The sequence below is a fragment of the Teleopsis dalmanni genome, chromosome X, assembly GCF_002237135.1.
Source record: "Teleopsis dalmanni isolate 2A chromosome X, ASM223713v2, whole genome shotgun sequence".
NCBI classification, from domain to species: domain Eukaryota; kingdom Metazoa; phylum Arthropoda; class Insecta; order Diptera; family Diopsidae; genus Teleopsis; species Teleopsis dalmanni.
The window spans coordinates 36,145,047-36,163,715 of NC_051848.1; the positions used below are offsets into that span (position 1 = coordinate 36,145,047).

At 31.0% G+C, this 18,669-nt stretch overlaps 1 protein-coding gene across 2 annotated transcripts in view; it reads right to left on the reverse strand.

The window, feature by feature from the left end:
- Nucleotides 1-2,412: 2,412 nt before the first annotated feature.
- Nucleotides 2,413-18,669, reverse strand: part of LOC119687710 (receptor-type tyrosine-protein phosphatase N2) — a 78,164-nt gene continuing 61,907 nt past the window's right edge. For both annotated transcript variants that reach the window (XM_038102123.1, XM_038102124.1), the window contains exons 3-11: nucleotides 10,152-10,205; nucleotides 7,307-7,364; nucleotides 5,818-7,239; nucleotides 5,675-5,758; nucleotides 4,764-5,334; nucleotides 4,462-4,683; nucleotides 4,193-4,390; nucleotides 3,372-3,538; nucleotides 2,413-3,295 (exon numbers count right to left, since the gene is read on the reverse strand). In XM_038102123.1, the coding sequence (XP_037958051.1) occupies nucleotides 2,779-3,295; nucleotides 3,372-3,538; nucleotides 4,193-4,390; nucleotides 4,462-4,683; nucleotides 4,764-5,334; nucleotides 5,675-5,758; nucleotides 5,818-7,239; nucleotides 7,307-7,364; nucleotides 10,152-10,205 (3,293 nt within the window). In that variant the 3' untranslated portion in view covers nucleotides 2,413-2,778. The remainder of the gene's footprint in view (nucleotides 3,296-3,371; nucleotides 3,539-4,192; nucleotides 4,391-4,461; nucleotides 4,684-4,763; nucleotides 5,335-5,674; nucleotides 5,759-5,817; nucleotides 7,240-7,306; nucleotides 7,365-10,151; nucleotides 10,206-18,669) is intronic.

An 18,669-nucleotide genomic window follows, 5' to 3' on the forward strand; every position in this document is an offset into this window, starting at 1 on the left:
CTTTTCTTTTTTAATAATAATATTTAAATATAATAATATTATTAATTGTTAATTAAAATGTTTATTTTATTTTGTTTTTGTTTTTTTTAATAGTTATTATACATGCCTTACATGCATATGATTTCTTTTTCTTTTTCTTAATGCACATTAAACAATATATTACATTAATTGTTATTGATTATTTAAGTTTAAAATTATGTATTATTAATTAAGTTATTTTTGAATATATTTTTATTGGGGTTGTTTTAAGTGATGTTATGTTTTAAAACAACAGACGGAAATGAAGTTTTATGTCTGTGGGCTCCTGTGTAAAATAGAACTTATTTAGTAACTCTTGTGTCCTGTGTGTAGGACACTGCAAGTTATATATATATATATATATTAAACTAGTTAAGTTGTTTAATTAACTAGTAATAAAGCTATGTATAAAGCAAGTTTATGTTATATATGCAATTAATTGTTTTTTGAAAGATTCGATATATTTTTAAACTATTTATATTTTTTTGGTTTTTGTGAAATATTTTTTTTTGAAATCCTGATTTCTACTTCCTTTTTTTTATTAATAGTGTTAATAAACTTTAGCATTAAATTGTGGGTGAGGGGGAAAAAAAGTTTTATGTTTAATATAGACATATATAAATTTTTTTTTATTATTTTTGTTTAACGTTCAAACAACAAACACACACAAAAACTAGATTTTCAATTTTAGACATTAATAATAATATATGCATTTTACATGATTTAAACCTGTATATATATATAAATACATCTATATATATATATTGTACGTTTTTGCTGATTTTAAAATATTAAAATATTAAAATTTTAAATTTGCAAAATTTACAATTTTTAGCTGCCTTTTTGTAAGTTAAGTAAAATTTTGTTGTAATCAAATTTTACAAATTCTAGAGATAATCGCAAATTTTGAATATTTACACAGAGAGAAAATTACATTTACAACAAAATATGCATATAGCTAAATTCAGGTATTATAATGACTTTGGGTAATAGTATATTTAGTTTAATAAGTATAATAATAAACATATATATATATATAAAAATTGTTTTTACAAAAGTATACACTTACATAGACATATGATTCAGTTTATATATGTATATATATATATATAAGTGTAAAATAAATTAAAAATATAATTTATTAAAATATATAACATATATAAACCAAAAATAGATCTGCGTATGAATCTACAATTGCATTTTTGTATGATTTTCAAGATTTTTAAGATTCTTACGTTAATACGTTTTTACGACTAGTTTGCATATGTGTGGTAATTTCTTTAAGGTACAATTACATATAGATTTTCAAAAATATTAAATAGATATATATGTAAATATATTTTTGTGTATATACGTTTTAAAATCTGTCTATTCTCTTATATTCTGCAGTTTTGTATAAATATAAATTTAAAAACAATTAGACAATTAGATATTTCTCTATATATATTATACATATATATATATATATATATATATATATATATATATATATCAAATATAATAATATATAAATATAAATACATATACGTATATATATAAATATACATATATATATATAGATATATACATATTGGTTAGACAAAATAAATTTAAAAAATAAATATATAGTTATTTTTGTTTTTTGTTGCAGTTGATTGATATATATGTGTATATATGTATATGTCAATGTGTTGGTGATGTTTGCTAATGTGTAGTTACTTTTTTTTTTTGTAAGCTGGATCTTGAGTCTTACATACTCTTTACTCTTTAAAGAGTTAGATTACTTAATGCGTTTTTAATTGAGTTTAGTTTATTTATATCTTCGATATATGTATACAGAGACATTTGGTTATTTCAAGTTAATTTAATAATTAAGAAATTATATATTGAATTCTTTGGATTGATTTCCCATAGTTCGCACAAAGTTTGCATTGTTCATTTCTTCTTTATAATTTCATTTTTTATTTACTTACTAGATATACGTACACATAAATGTTTAATACTTTTAATTACTTGAATAATTAATATTTATTTTTATGAATTACGTTTAATATAACACTGATTGTTTATAATATATATTTTTAACAATTACAACACTCAGAATAATTGCTTAATGCTGAAAAATACATATAGGAATCATTATTTAGGGGAATAGGTGTGTGTTAAATAAATATTAAAAAGTATATATATTATTAAATGTAACTACACTTTACACTGTTAAGATTCACCCACCTCAACTCCGGGCTGGGAAGACCTTAGGTAAGTGAATTTTTTTTTATATTTTTCAACACTGCAACTCAGTAGTTACACCAAAAATATGCTTCACCAAAAGAAAATGTGTTCCTCTCATATATATTTTCTAATATTATGTATGCATATGGTATTTTTATATATTGTTATGTATATATATTTTAATATATCTTATAATTTAATTTTAATTCTTAATTACTTTAGTCATTTAATTGTGAGTGCGATAAATTCAAAAAAAAAGTAAAATTTAAAATAATATTATATTGTTACAAAAAAAAAAGAAATGAAATCCTTCTCTAGCCAACCATGTTAAGCCTTTTTCGTACCTATCAACGTTACAGTGCCAATAACAAAATACGTTTTAAATTATAAGAAATCATACTTAAATGTGCATTTGAACTCAGAATTAAAAAAATTAATAATTAAATAATAAATAAAAAATTAAAAATAAAAATTTAATAACCACCATCAATTCAAACTTACTACTACAAATTTACTAAAAAGATTAGTTTATGATAATAATTTATCTATTCATTTCTTGACGTTTGTGGCATCAACTGCTGTTGTTGTTGCAATTTTGCCATGTGTTGTTTTAGTTTCATTTTCTGTGTCTTTTGCTTTTCCCTTTTCCTTTACCGCTGCGCTAGTTGGGGCTGTTTTTACATCACTTTCCTTTGTGACGTTTTTGTCTTCATTATCGCTGTCTGCTTCTTCTGCTTCTTTAAGTACACCAGTTGCTCCAATTGCATCTTTTGTCTCAACTTCACGCTTCTCATTGGATTGATTTGCTGGCAATGCTTTTAGGATGGCGTGTACTTCCTCAGCGACAGCCATAAGTACAAACTCGAACTGTTGTCGCGTAGCCACCAGTCCAGCGCGCTGATCACGTAAATGTTCCAGCGTTGCGGCAATATCGATTTCGCGAGCGCCCTTATTCATCCGTCCCAACACAAGATCGAGTAATATGTAGGCACCAGTACGGCCTGCTCCAGTACTGCTATGCACTACAATGGGACATGAGCGGCCACGATATGACTTGTTCACTTTCCTAATTGCGATTATTTAAGTATTTATATTGTTATTGTATTATATGATTTTTATTTTCAGCTTTAGGTAACACTAACCTTCTGAAGTCCAAAAGTGCCTTCGCTTGAGGCGGCACTCCACTTTGTGGCCATGACAGAAAATGAAATTGCGTTACAGTGCGTGTTTCGCTTGTCCGCAAGTTCTTGAGATAGAAAGAACGTACGAGGTAATCATCACACCAGATATGTTCGCTTACTAGATGAACCTGCGTTAAAAAAAAAACATAACTTTATATTCCTTCTTTTTTAAATTCATATACAGTAGAATCTCGGTATAATGGAAGATACAATAAAGATATAAATAAAATTCATTCTTAATTTAGATAGTAGAATATCGGTATAACGAGAGATATATCTTGTTTTTACGGCCCCATAATCCTACTAGGAGTTCAAGGAACGTATATATAACGAGAGATATGTTAAAGATTTGAATATCGGTATGACAAGAGATATCTCTTGGTTTTGCGGCCCCATAGTCGTACTAGAAGTTTAAGGAACTTATATATAACGAGAGATATGATAAAGATATAAATGAAATCCATTCATTATTTAGAGAGTATTTAAAGTGTCGGTATAAAAAGAGATATCTCTTGTCTTTGCGGCCTAAACTTCTAGTCCTACTAGAAGTTTAAGGAACTTATATATAGCGAAAGAAATGATAAAAATATAATAAAATTCATTCCTGATTTAGAGAGTATTTAAAGTGTCGGTATAACGAGAGATATCTCTCGTTTTTGCGGTCCCATAATCCTACTAGGAGTTAAAGGAACTTATATATAATGATAATTTTTTATTTTTAATAATTTTAATTTCAAATCTGATATTGTATTTTTATGAATTTACAAATGAGTTTTTTTTACCTCATAAATGTGATAAACCTCAGCTCCTTCTTCCGGCCAATAACGTGCGCAAGCGATTTCACCATTTTCCTGTAAGCGACACAAAGCAACGATCACCACAGCGCCTTGTTCCCAGATCATTTGCCAGAAATGTGCCAGTGTAGTTGGTAAAGGTCCTTGTGCAGCAACATAAGCTGGTGCACGTGGATCGTGGTCGGTCTACAAGAGAATACAAGATTATTGTGATTGTAAATTGAAAATATTAATATTATTAATAATCAATTACGTACAATTGTTGATGCATTAATGTAATCGAGTCCTTCTGCATTTGCTAAGTGATTAAGCACAACACGAGAATGGTCATAGGGAAGCGGTGCACCTGGACGATTTAAATTTGCACATTCTGATTGCTGACCAGCATCTCGTGCACTGGGTTCAGCTTCATAACGGCACAATGCTTCCCATTCACGTTGCAGACGGCCCTTGTTGCGTAAATGGTCTTCCATGTAAGACTGTACATATAAGTTAATGATTAAAAATTTATCTATAAGGACTAAGTTACAAGATTTTGTGTGTTTTCTTTTATACATACCAACACCATATGTCCCGTTGATATATCCATATTCGTCAATGCCGGTTCTTCACTCCATGATGACGTACTCGAACGCGATGATGGTGGTCTATCGTTTTCTTTACTCAGCGACGTTATTCGACCACCCGCCACAGGTTCCGCTGCATTGCCCTTACCAGCCATTCGAGCACGGCAGAGATCCTGATAATCTTTGCTACAACTTTCAGCGCCCGCAATGCCTGACTGTAGACCACCTAGCTTGTCGCGCTTTTTGTCATGTCGTTTAATCAATATTAGCGTAACGAAGATAACGATTACTGCAGCAGCACCGGCACCAGCTAACATATACACCATTATGTGCGTTACATCTGGACCTTGTTCGGCGAGTTCAATGCGAGACGACGATACTCCGCCATCTTCGATACTTCTTGTCTTATCGCCTACACCAGCACTCTTGACGGCAACACCAATACGTCTCAGTATGTTATTTTTAACACCACGATTGTCATTGATGATGCGTGCTATGTCACTGGCGGTTTTATGATCGGGATTGTTTGAGTCCACCCGGAAGGAGACTTGTCGAGGTTGAACGCTGTTCAATATAGAAATATTTTAGTTTGCAAATATACTTGAAGCTTTATATTTTCTATCGGTAAAATAATTAACAATTGCTGGTCGTGATAAAGTGAGATTACTTTCAATTACTTTTTCGCAGAGATCCATATTTCAAGCTCAAAATATCGTTTCTTATATAAGAAATAAATTTTATGTATAAAATAAAACGATTAAAAATTGAAAACCAAAACAATCATTAACTCTCAAAAGATGGAAGTGAATATTCTATATTGTTTGTATTCATTCTTATTCGAAACTGTGATCTGTTTAGGATTTATCTTTTGGAAAACGATGTTTAATATAAAATTTTTACTTACGTTAAATAAGCAAAGTACCCTTGCATGTGGAGAATATTAGCCAATTCATTCATTATACGTACACCATCACTCCAACTGTCAATACTGATAATGGGAATAGCATAACATATGATTAAATCAAAACAATGCTAAGGTAAACTTACGGATTATTCACAACGACATGTGCATATTCTGTATCTACAGTATGTGGAGCATGGTCTTCATCTGAATGATCTTTGAGCATAACCTTCTTCTTTTTGTTGACTTGCTCACTTTCTTTAATATGAACAGGTAGCACTTCTTTAGACTCAAGCTTATTAGTGGTTGTTTTATTTAATTTTCCCTTATCGTCTCTATTATCTTCTGAAGATGGAGGACCACTAAGTGGGCCAGGTTTTTTCACATCCAAACGTTCACGTCGCGTAAAGCCCAACATGTTTGCCAGTAATTCTCTAGCCTTTTCCTTTTTGATCTCATTATCTTCTTCCTCAGAGTCAGTGTCTTCCAAAAATTGTTGTCGTTGAGGCATATAAAGCAATCCGCCTTCAGTGAAGACACGACCAAGTTTGGGTGTTTTATGTTTATAAGGAAAAGAGTTCGAAGCAAGCATAGCTTCTTCTTCAAATGGTGTTAGAGAATTTCGTATGAGACTTTCCTCCAAAGCTTGTTGTTCAAAGTCATTTTCGGCACTATCTTCGAATGTCGGCATACGCTTGTAAGTTGGCATCAAAACGGCATCCAATGGCTCATCTACCTGCGCATGGCTGTAGTATTCACGATTTGCTGGCTCTTGTACTAAACCCTGTTCAGATGCCAGTTCACGAAAGAATGAACGTGGCGCAGCAATTGTTTCTGGTAATTGTTTACGACCATTACCTCCAGTACGTTTATAAGTTTCATAATTATCCGGAAAATATAGTTCATTTGAATCATTTAAATCGTCCGGTATATAAACAGGTGGAGATGGGTCATGTTCTACAACTTGTTCGAGCTTATCCAATGTCGGTTGTGCGTTACGTTGATAGGGTTCTGGATCTGGTTCAGATGCGGCAAGCATTTGGTAAAGTTCTAAACGATTTCGCATTGCTAGTTTACGTTCCGCTTCCATTTCAGCTTCACGTTGTATTTGTTCACGTTGTATGCGAGCACGTTCATTATCCAAGAATGCTTCCATAACATGTTCAGCATCTATTTGTGATCCGTATGAATCGAGTTTACCAAAGTGAGCCAACTCAGATGGATCATGACGTGACTGTCGATCTTGAAGTTGTAATTGATGAAAGATAGTGTTGATACCATTATTATTAATTTGCTTCTTTAATGGCGGATAGTACAAAGCATCGGCATAATCTTCATCTGGTGGTGTAAACCGTACAAAAGCCAATGAGCCAGCGGGATCGATATCTGTAGGAGTTGGTGCCAGATTAGCGCATAGGTTTGGTGGTAATTGAGTTTGCTTTTGTAAGGAAAATAGAGTGCCTTGTATGCGACATTGTACGTATGGATGATCCCAACCTAACCCAGCGCCCTGTAACTCTTCAAGCATGGTTGCAAGCGCCCGTGAGTGTTCCTCCGTAAGCGGCGTTCTTAAATAAAATATTTCAAGTTTATTTAAACATATTCAGCAATAAACAAATTTTTAAACTAATTTACTTCTCAATGTCTTCCAAGTCGACGCCAGTAGTTGGTATGCATTTGCCAAAGATGTTGTCTGTAGTTCAATGGAATGTTGTATTAGCGCAGTTGTGGATTGGGTAAAATGTACATATAAGTATAGAAAGTTACGTGGGCACATTTTGAATTAATAAAGTAAAATATTGTTAATTATAAATGTATATTATTGAAATTTCATTTTATATATTTCACCTTAAATGCATAATTTATAATACTTTGAAGCATATTTTTAATTGAAAATATTAATTCTTAAATTGGTCACAATTAGAAAAAATTATTTTAGCATAGTATATCAATAGGTGGATCAAGGTCAATTGTTTAATTCAAAATTTCAGCTTATGTCGTTTTATTTTAAACGACAGTGATCGTTTTAAAACGATCACTGAGCTCTTATGAAATACTTCTTAAATTTCTGAACGTACAATACGTGGTTCCTCATTTTTATTTTGCCTGATATTTTTCACTTCTCCATAATTTCTGGTAAGCATTTTAATAAATGCTATTTTGGGTGGCATTGGAATGTCTGATATATTTAAGTTTTAATAAAAAATCTAAGGAAAATAAGATTCATTTCCGATTCTTTGAGTTTTTAAGAAATACCCGGTTTTACTATTATGTATATATATATATTATATATATTTCAATTATTATAATTTAAAGGTTAACTTCGTTAGTTTTTTGATTATATTTTTGGAGCTCAACGGTGGACTTTTTTTTTATTAAAAAGCTCTACATATTGAGCTTAAATACATTCCAGAATATTCCATAAGAGTTTTAGTAAAATTTGTCGAATAGTTTTCGTATACTTTTACATAGATCAAATTGGATATATGTTAAACTCTGTTTAAGGCAACCTTGCATTGCATCTTTAACAATAATAAAATATTGGAAAGCTGAATTCCAACGTGATCGTAGGAGTGTTTTTGTTAAGAGCGCGTTCGGGACGTTTAAAAGAGTTGTCACCTCTTTTGGAATAAATGTTGATAGAAGCCACGATATTGTGTTGAATGATACAGAAATTAAATGGCATGAGATAGCAGAGATAACAAATATAGCATATGAATGTGTGTCGAATATTTTACATGAATACCAAAAATATGACCAAAAAGGATAACGACTATGTCATTCAAAACATTGTTTGCAAATGTTTATGGTATGCACACTCTAGCTGATTTTGGGTATCGAGTAGTGATAATTGATCAAACATGGAACTATTACTTTACACCAGAGGAAAACAACAAGCCAGAGCTAAGGGTAAAGCTCAGTGGTTGTGCTTCCAAACGACCACGAACTCAACAATCGGATGAAAAAGTTTTCACTTTCGTATTTTCGGATGCAAGTGGATTAATTTTCATAAACTCATAGAAAAAACAATAACATCAGACTAATATTATATTTTATTGAATCGATTCCCATTTGTCATAGAAAATAATTTTGTTTTTGCTGGATAATGCACCCGTCACACTTCAATGAAAACCATGGCAATGAAATGAAACGAATTATGTTAAGAATTGCTTTCTCACCCACTGTATACTTCAGATTTGGCTCCCAGTGAGTATTAACTGTTTCAGAACTTGTAAAGATGGCTACAGGGAAAGAGATGTGTATGAAATGATGAAGTGAAATGGGAAACTGAGATATATTTTGGAGGACTTGATAAATCATAATATTTAAAACATATCGAAATGTTGAAAGATCATCGGTTGAGCAGTGTGTTGAGCTGAAAGGGAACTATATTGAAGCATAAAATATAATTTTTCAATATACTAAGTATATATGTAGCAAGGACATTAGCTACCAACGGCAAATATAGTGACTTAAAGTGATGATGTGGTGATAAAAAATTAATTATATCATAGGAAAATCTAGTTTTAAGAAATGCTTGGAATATTCTTAAAAAGAAAAGGAGGACCTTTTTTGAAGGATATTTAAGATAAAATTTTTTAACTACAATTTTATTCGTAGCAGTATTATGAAAATGGTTTCATTTAAAAGGGAAAGAAGAAAATTCGTGGAATACTGTCTAGTATAAAAGTGTTTATCTGCTTATTCATAGAAACTTTACTAAGGACATAATATTTGTATAGTTTAATAAAAGTCAAAGCTTCAATTTTCGATCTGCAATCTGTTACAGCCTGATATTCAGTTGTCTAAGCCTTAAAAAATGTTAATATGATCGAAAAATCACAAAAAAAAGAATGTTTGTGTCTTGTCATATTATCAGAAAGCAAATGATATAAAGCAATTCCTTTTCGGATCGTACTAATAAACTTAATAATGTTAAAAATTTGATAATTATTTTTTTCGTCTTGACGCTAATTAGTACTTGTTAGTTTTCTGTAAATGGAAAATTTTTTTTTTTCCAATTTTTTCGTAATGCTTAACCTCATGATAATTTCTTTTATTCCAGTTTCCTGAACTTCAAAAGTATTCCTGTAGCATATACTTATACCTTCAAGCGGATTCGTTGTTTAACCTCCAAATCATTATTTTAGGTTTTTAAATTTTTATTTGAAGACTTAAATGTGTATATTAAAAGGCAAGAAGTAAAAAATATTTTAAAAAAAGTAAAGAATTTTGCAAGAAAAATGACCTCAATAATTTAGGCACTTTACTGGCGGATAAACGCTCGAGGTGATTGAAATGCCAAGCAAACACTTTGATAAAAAAGGGACCCGCATGCCCTTTGCCCTTAGGAGTATAAATTTTTGTTGTCAACTTTGTTCAGTCTTAGCTTTTGGTTTTAATTTGAAGCAATACATTTCTTGACATTAAAAAGGAGCATTTTTCTAAGCCTCAATACTTAATAACAAAAGAAACTTACCATCGAAGCAGACTTCGCTTCCTTCAAGGCATAACGTCCTGACAAAGTGGCAACCTGCAATAAATAAAACCGAAATGAGAGGAATGTTAATAAAACTGTTAAAAACAAAACTAAAAAACAAAAAAAAAAAGAGAAGAAAACAGAAAAAACAAAAATGAATGACACAAAAACTTCAAAAACGATTTGAAGATGAAAATGGAAATATAAAAGCGCTTAACTAAGATATTTTATTGCGACCTATGTTGCTGTCAGCAGAACATAACATTAAATGTTAAATAACATAAATAAGTTTGAATATAGCTGTACGTGTACATATATATGTATGTATCGTGTGTATAAGTAATACGTTTATATAGAGCATGGAATACAAACGCACGCTGCAAAATGTGCGCCGCCACCTACGCATGGATTTTCATATTCACACAAACAGCTGTAATCACACGCACAGCAATGCCTGACAAAGGCTTCGGGTACCGAGGGGTATACTGGTAGACGCTGGGGGAACTGCTGGCACATATTCGAGTGACGCTTGGAGAACTTTCTAGGTATTTCGCCACAAAGGCTTTTTTTTATTATTGATGTTTCAGCTGTGTTTGCTGTTTTGCCAGCAGTTATTTGATGCCTACATAACAACTGCCATTGTTTTGATGTTGTTTTCTTCCCCCACCGACCTACCCATTGTGTGCGAAAACATTCTGCGAAGGCACTGATATTTACACCATCCACAATGACACAGTTACTGCAGCCAAAGCAAACAATAGCCGTCCTCTATGCTAGGGCGTTTGTTTTTTATCATTGCTTTGGAATATGCGAATGAAATGTTTGTGGAAATTGAAATGAAATCCCGAAGACAACCTGCGTTATATGTGGCATACATAATGTACACCTCAAACAGTTGGGATACATGGAAATAAATAAACCTGTGGGCTTGCATTATGGAAGTTCACGTGAATATCAGAAGTACGTGATTCCGTTGAACCTTCACAGAGCTGCGGTTGGGAAAATTACTGATTGAAATCATTTAACTGTTTTTGTTTTAATATATATGGGATGTTTGTTGTATGTTGTGTGTATATATATGTATATCAAAAATTGCTAAACTGAAACTGAAAACCTTTTACTGTTTCCTTAATTATCACAATTATATTGGGTGCATAACTTAGTTTTTTGAAAAAAAAAACAACATATATTTCCATGAAATGATAAATTGTATTTTAATCATATTATGTTTTTTGCAAAAAAAAATATGTTAACATCTTAGATATGCAAAACTGTAATTTAATCAAAATATTTTTAATCCATAGCAGTCAGTTTTGAGCATCCTTTCAGATTTCTACAGATTCCATAAACTGTTCGGCTTTTGATGCGATCCATTCATCGAGCTATTTTTTGATTTAGCTCGATTTTTTTTGAACCTGCAGTGCTGGTTTGGAAGAGCGCTTTGCATTGTTTGAAACAAGTAGTAATCTGATGGAACGCCATCTGATAAATAGCGAACATGCGTTGAAATTGTCCATTTAAGTCCTTTTTAATCGTCTTGTAATATAAAGTTGAGTATAGTCATTTGTTGGCTGGAATCGAACGTGTTTCGTTCAAAGTATAGTTTAAATCTATCAACTGTTGTTGATATATATACATTGTAGAATATTGGATCAGCGCACTGTCCAGCAAGTTGCTACACTGCAGTGAAGGATTTGCCGGAGTAGACCACGAAACGGCTTGGGTCCTTTTTCGTTCTTCGACTCTCCATTGAGTTAAACTTAGAGTTATAATCAACTCCTGTTATAATCAACTCAATTGTGTTTTAAGGCAGTCATCCTTCTGCTTGCCAGTGCTGGACATTGGCACAATATATGCACCGCTCTCTCCTTTTCTTCAAGGCATAATCTGCAAGTGTCTTCCTTCACAAGAGTTAACTTTTTGAGGTAATACTTGAAGTTTCTATATCCCGTAATCAAAGACGTCAGCCAGAACTGTTGTTGGTGATGCTCAGCAGTAACAATTTCGTTCGGTTTTATCAGCTCATAGTGTACTATTCTTTTCTGATCCCAAGTAAAGACTTACTTCATAACTTTACTTCTATGAATGTATCGTCTTGCTGTTGATATTGAAAGACAAGCTGTATGAACCCATGAAGTTTAGTGTTAAGTTTTATTGTCAGTCACAATTTAAAACAAAAAATGCCAAATTTCATTTATTCAATATTGTTTTGTTAATATTTAACTTTTAACTATTTAACATTTAACTGTTATGCAAGTTCTTTTTCAGTTTGAGTTGCCTTTCAGTAATGGAAAATACTATATACTATAAAGCGAATTTGCCGAAATTCATATCGAAACAAAAGTTAAAATTCTAAAAAAAACAAAATCGACTAAAATTTGTTGAGTTTCCTAAAATTTTGTTTATCCAGAGTGGCATTTCCAATCCAGTAAAGTATCTCATAAACAGCTGCCGCATACCAAAATTGTGATATCATAAGCAGTATAAAGAGGTTTTTCGAACAGAAGTGAACTACAACAACAAAAATACATTTTTATATTATTTTAACTAATTGAATTTTTGGCTGACCATATAGCTGTTTCGAGTATTGCCAAATACTTATCATCATATCGTCTTGGAAATAATTTTTCTATTTAATTATTCGTAAATAATTTTTTTTTGTTTTTTGAGACTGCAAGTACCAGGAATCGAACTCGTGCCCTGCCAAATTTAAAGCTCAGAGTCAGCGCTACTTAAACAAGTGACCCAAAGTCATACTTGACTTTTATGTTCGCACATTTTTCTGTAATTTTCTTAATTTTCTGTGAAAGTTTTATTAATAAATTCACTTGCTGTGTTTATATTAGAACATAATCATGTAGAATAATTAAATTAATTAATTATATTTTTATTTTTAATAAGCCTTACATCTGCACTCGAAATGATGAGCGATTATGTTTCACATAATTCAGTGGGTTATTATTTCAGATATAATAAATACTTCTTAAATATAAGTCGGTGCCTAAAAGTAGTAGAAGAGAAATAATTTCCAAATAATAAGTTTAAATCCGAGATAAGTCCTAAAATTTCTCGTTTAGACGTGACTTTATGTTATATACGCATTGCCCTGCAAAACACGCACGCACGCTTAACCCATCTGCTACCGAGTAGTTCAAGACTCATGAAGAAAGCCAGGCCACCCGCCAGCATTATATGCTTTTGAATGTGTATTTTTGCTTATGACGAAGTTATTTGTGTATTGGTGTTGGTGTGTTATGAAGTTCTGAAGCTTATGCTTCTTCAAGTTGTTATTGTTTTTCAAAATTCATTTCTGTTTACTTATCGTTCTACCAGCAGCAATTGACGTCACTTTCACTTTTACTTTACATATCTTTTTGTGCATGTAATTTATCATTTTTTCTTTTTTCCTTTTATGTTTTGTTGTGTTGTTGTTGTGTTCATGTTTAACATGCAGTTATTTGTTGCTGCTTTTGGGGAAATGTGCCATTCTTCCAATATGTTGTAAATAATTTGTGGGATGCTTTAGAACGAACGAAAGCTTAATAACACACAAAAAACAAAAAAAAAACAAAAAAAAAACAAAACGACTAACGTATGTAAAAAAATTCTATCTGTTTGTGAGTGTGTTTGTGTGCACGAGTGTGCTTTTAGCCGCACAAGTCGTGTTATGTGTTTTGAATGAATAATATTTTCGCGTTAAGCAATTAATTAAGTACTTTTATGGCGCCTTTAACCACATAAACACACCCACACACACACTCACACAGAGCCAAGCGTACTCGCCGTAGAAATTCGTATACATTTACATTCACTTTCCTTCTCTTAGCCGATGCTTGTGTTTGCTTGTGTTGGCTTGTGTTTGCTTGTGTTTACTTGTGTTTGCTTGTGTACACTGCTAAGTCAAGAAATATGAGTTCGGTTTTCCATAAGCGAACGTCAGCGTTCTTCATGCTCAACAGCCGTCGGCTTTTATCTCCACTAATTGTAAAATAAGTACTTTAAGTGTCATTCAAGAATTTTCGTCACATTTTAATATATTTTTGTCAAAATTAATGAAATAATAATAACAAAAGTAAATAATGTAAATCGAGCAGTGAGGGGAACTCGAATGTGACAGAAGTGTCAGAATTTTCGAATTCATTTGCCTTATGGCGTCTTCAACTTTGAAAATTATTTGTGGTTGAACAAAATTTGTAAATTATTTTCTTTTGAAATGGAGCCATTAATTAAACTGACATTGGGTGTTGTAGAACAGAACAGAACAGAACAGAAATAATTAACAATTTAGGATAGTACAAAAGAAAAAATAGTTGTTAAAACCACTTGTTAGCATAAGAAATTAACCAAGAAAATAGCAAAAAAATTTAAACGAGACTCTTCAGCACACAGAAAGTTTGCAATATATTACTTATCTCAGTGGCATATATGTCAAAGACCAACTTTTCACCAAGATAAACACATTTAGGCACTAAGTCGTCCATTATGATATAGCGATGTATTACTTACTTACTTTACTGGGCACTCCTCTCCAGATATCTCTGCTATATGTGCGCTTTTTCCAGTCTCGCACATCAAATCCAGTTAGAGTTGTCCTAACTTGATAATCCAACCGGAGACCCGATTTATCTCTACGTCTTCTTTCTTCAACCATCACAAATACCTGGTGCTGCGTTATCATTTTGTGATAGCTTCCATCCTTTTGCATAGGTACGACGAGCTTTACAGGAGAGAACTGTACATAGCACTCTACTGTTTTTCCATCAAAACAATGGAAATACTGCTACCATCATTAGACCAACAAGTTTTTCTGTAAGTTAGGGTGATCCATGGTTAACCCACTTAGCAAATATAATGGTCTATTATAATAATGGGGATTGAAACGTTGCTTATACGTTTATACAATACAGAGGTAGGTTAAGTCAGGTTATACTCTATAAATTGTGTTACCGTATAAAGGAAACACAGATGTTTTTAAACCAATTTGAATTTATGGTAAGGTTATAAATACTCCTTAGGGAGAGCTCATAGAGTTGATAAAGATTTTTAAAAAAAGAAAGTCCCTAAAACAGTAAATTAGCATCTGCGCTGAATAGTAATAAAGCAAATGTGAGACACTTTCATCGTCCTCTTCAGAACTGCGATAGGAATGATATTATGGAAAATTCAATCTTTTACTTTGGTTCCTGCGACACGTTTAGAAACCTATCACTAAACTAATATCTTATGTGCGCATATCAAGGAGAGTGCTGAATTTGTTTAATAGATTTCTAGACGATTTTTACAGTGTCCTCCAAATCGGTAAGTCTTTCAGTCAATTTATTCTTCTAAATTTTTTTCTGTGGGTTATATAGATTTTAATTTGTGATAAAAATTTATACAGTGTTCTGAAACGTTGTAGTTCAATTGAGTCACGGAGTGTCTTGGGTAAATATATATGTATATGTATGCAAAGTATGTATCAAAAAATTTTATGTTTTTGAAATATTTTTTTTCTTCGTATAATATGTTTAACAATTCATGTTAAATTTAAATATTCTTTTTAAGCCAGTTAAGCACAAATGAAGATACTCTATATCAAATTCATTGCAAGGTGTTTAACAGGATGACATGTCAATCTTTCGTATATTTGCTGTTATTATCTGTCAACATTTAAATTGCTTATTTATAAATTTTTATTATACTTTTACACAATATTTTTACTTCTTGTCAGAATATTTCCGCACCACAAATTACTTGATTTCCATAAGCTTATATAACAGCATGAAATAACATTAATTTGGTTTATTTTGGTTGTTTAATATGAAATGCATTTTTTAACAATATCCACATCGTAAAAAAGACAGATGCGAAGCAACAGATTCCTTCGAAAACTCTTAAGATACTCCATTGCATAAAGCTCTCATACACAATATTTTATCCGTTTGGCATAAAAATGATGACTGGCGAAAATTATTGGACTTTTCTTTTTAATATTAAACGAGAAATGAAAAAGTATTAATAACACATTATATAAAAATGTTTTATCATTATTGACTCACACGACATAACAATAATGTCTCCTATGACAGTATAAAATTATATTTCTTCTGAGCCACTGCATTTCGTAGAGTATTAAAAAAAAAAATAATTTAATGAAAATACCTATGATATATTCAAGTGGTAGGATAATAAAGTGAAATGATAGGAAAAAATTGTAAAAATAATATTTATTAAAATTAACAATATTTCAGTTTAAAATTATTTCAAATATGGACAATGTATATCATATAATTAATTAAACGCAATGTAGCACTTATCGTACGTGTCTAAGTAAGTCTACGAAGACCTATCTGTCAAGATGGGCTTAGCGGTGTATGATGTCAAAATGAAGAATATGTCGGAATATGTTGTCATAAAATTCATAATATTTTAATAAAATAAATTTATTTAGTCAATTCGCATAAATTATTTTATATTGAATATATCTTTTTAAAAAAGTTAATAATAATATATTATGCACTTTTTTTTCGTAACAAATACATTTCGTCCTTGAATATCAGGGTTCAATTTATTTCACAATTCAATTCAATTTTTTATTAAATCCTGCAGCTTCAGAAGTGCATTATATCCTCAAAAATATTGACCTTATTAAATATTTTGTGCCAGTAGTTGAACATAATGTGATACGGCATAAAGCTGAAGCTTTATTATTTATTTTTTTATAAAAAATTTTCTATAATAGAAATTTCCACTCCATCAAACATCAGAACATTCAGAAAATATTGTAAATTCGTTTGATTGCTTTTTATGAAAAACTAAATAAATGTTTTCATTCAAAATGTAGCTAACTTAAGATTTAAAATCGGTTTGAATTAAAAATGATATTCTACAATACAATAATTCGAAATTTAAACTTAGTTGATATCCACTGTGGAATACCAACATTCTCAATGCTAGCATATTAACCCTAAATACTCTTTTTAAACTTTAACAGTATTATTCTTCTCAGTTTTATTATAATTTTTATGGATTATATCAAATAGGAAGAAAGATCCTTAAAGTTTTAATAATAGTCTTGACTCATATAAACATATTGCATAGTTAGTTAGTTGTGGTGGAGAGAGGACGAATCCTCCTCAGATAGCTTAGGATGAAAGCCGTTTTGAATCCACAAAAACCTCGTAATAGTGGGTAGTAGATAGAGGGTCAAACTAGAACCAACCAAAGGCATTACAAAGGCAATAATCTGGCTAATGCTGATACTGGAGATATCGCTAAGTGAATTGAAGAAAGGGGCCCCTAGAAACTTAAACCTAGTTCTGGCCAGACCTGGACAAAAACACATCAGGTGTTCTGGTGTCATTTCTTCAAGTATTGGTAGACACGCACTACATGAGGTACCACAGGGAAGGCCAAGTCTTGCGACGAGGCGCAGATAGCCTCGACCCTCATGGCAGAATTTAAACCGAGAATTTTTTTTTCTTTCAATATCAGCTTTTTAATTTGCATTGAAAGCAACAACAATTTTGATTTTGAAGTTCCTTGTTTCATATCGTTTTTTTCTATTGATTACACAAAGTGACATTATATAAAACGTTACTTTAAAATCTTTGGTGAAATCTTGAGAGTAATATATACTTGATCTCGATAATATGGTAAACATCTACTACAGTAGAACTACTACAGTAGATATTTACAGAATATCGTACGGCTACTGTATAATACAGTATGCGCTGAGAGAACCAAACTATATTACGTACTGTACGGAGATTAGAGAAGTTACTTCAGAGAAGATTTAATAACATTTATTTATTTTTTTTATGGAAATTGTGCAAATTGAAATTCTTGATTATTTAAAAAAAATCAAAATAAATTCTTTAATAAACAACAATATTCACATACTTTAAATTCTGCACGTGTTGTGACTTAAAATTACTCGATTTTATTGTGTCGATAGCAAATTGCAATACAAATATCTAGTTGGATAGATATTTTATATAAATGGATTTTATACTGAAAAAGTTATTTTACTTTTAAATACTATAAACAATTTCATACTGTATATATGTAGCATTGGCATATTCCATTTCCATTCGATAAATTGAAGACTGCACTGGTTTGAGTTTCAAAATAAAAATCCTGTAATCTACTTAACTATTTTCTTTAGAATTTTTTAAAATAATATTATTTTTGGTTAAATAATAGTTTCATTTCAGAAGGTTTTTGTTATATCAAATAATAGATAAGTTAGTATATGGATTGAATAACTAGTTTTGTATGCTAACAACTTTGTATTTATTATCAATATTGAATTGATATTACATAAAATATAAATACAAATATTAAATATTTTTAATATATATCTTTATTTACATTTTATTTTCATGCAAATTAAAATTCGTATCGAAAAAAATCACTTGATAAGAATTGATAAGATTTTGTTGAGATACATACAATTTCGGTATTAAAACGCCTTTTTGAGAGTGAAAAAGGTATAGGACTGCCATTCGTGTCATTGAAACAGCAACTAAGCGACAAT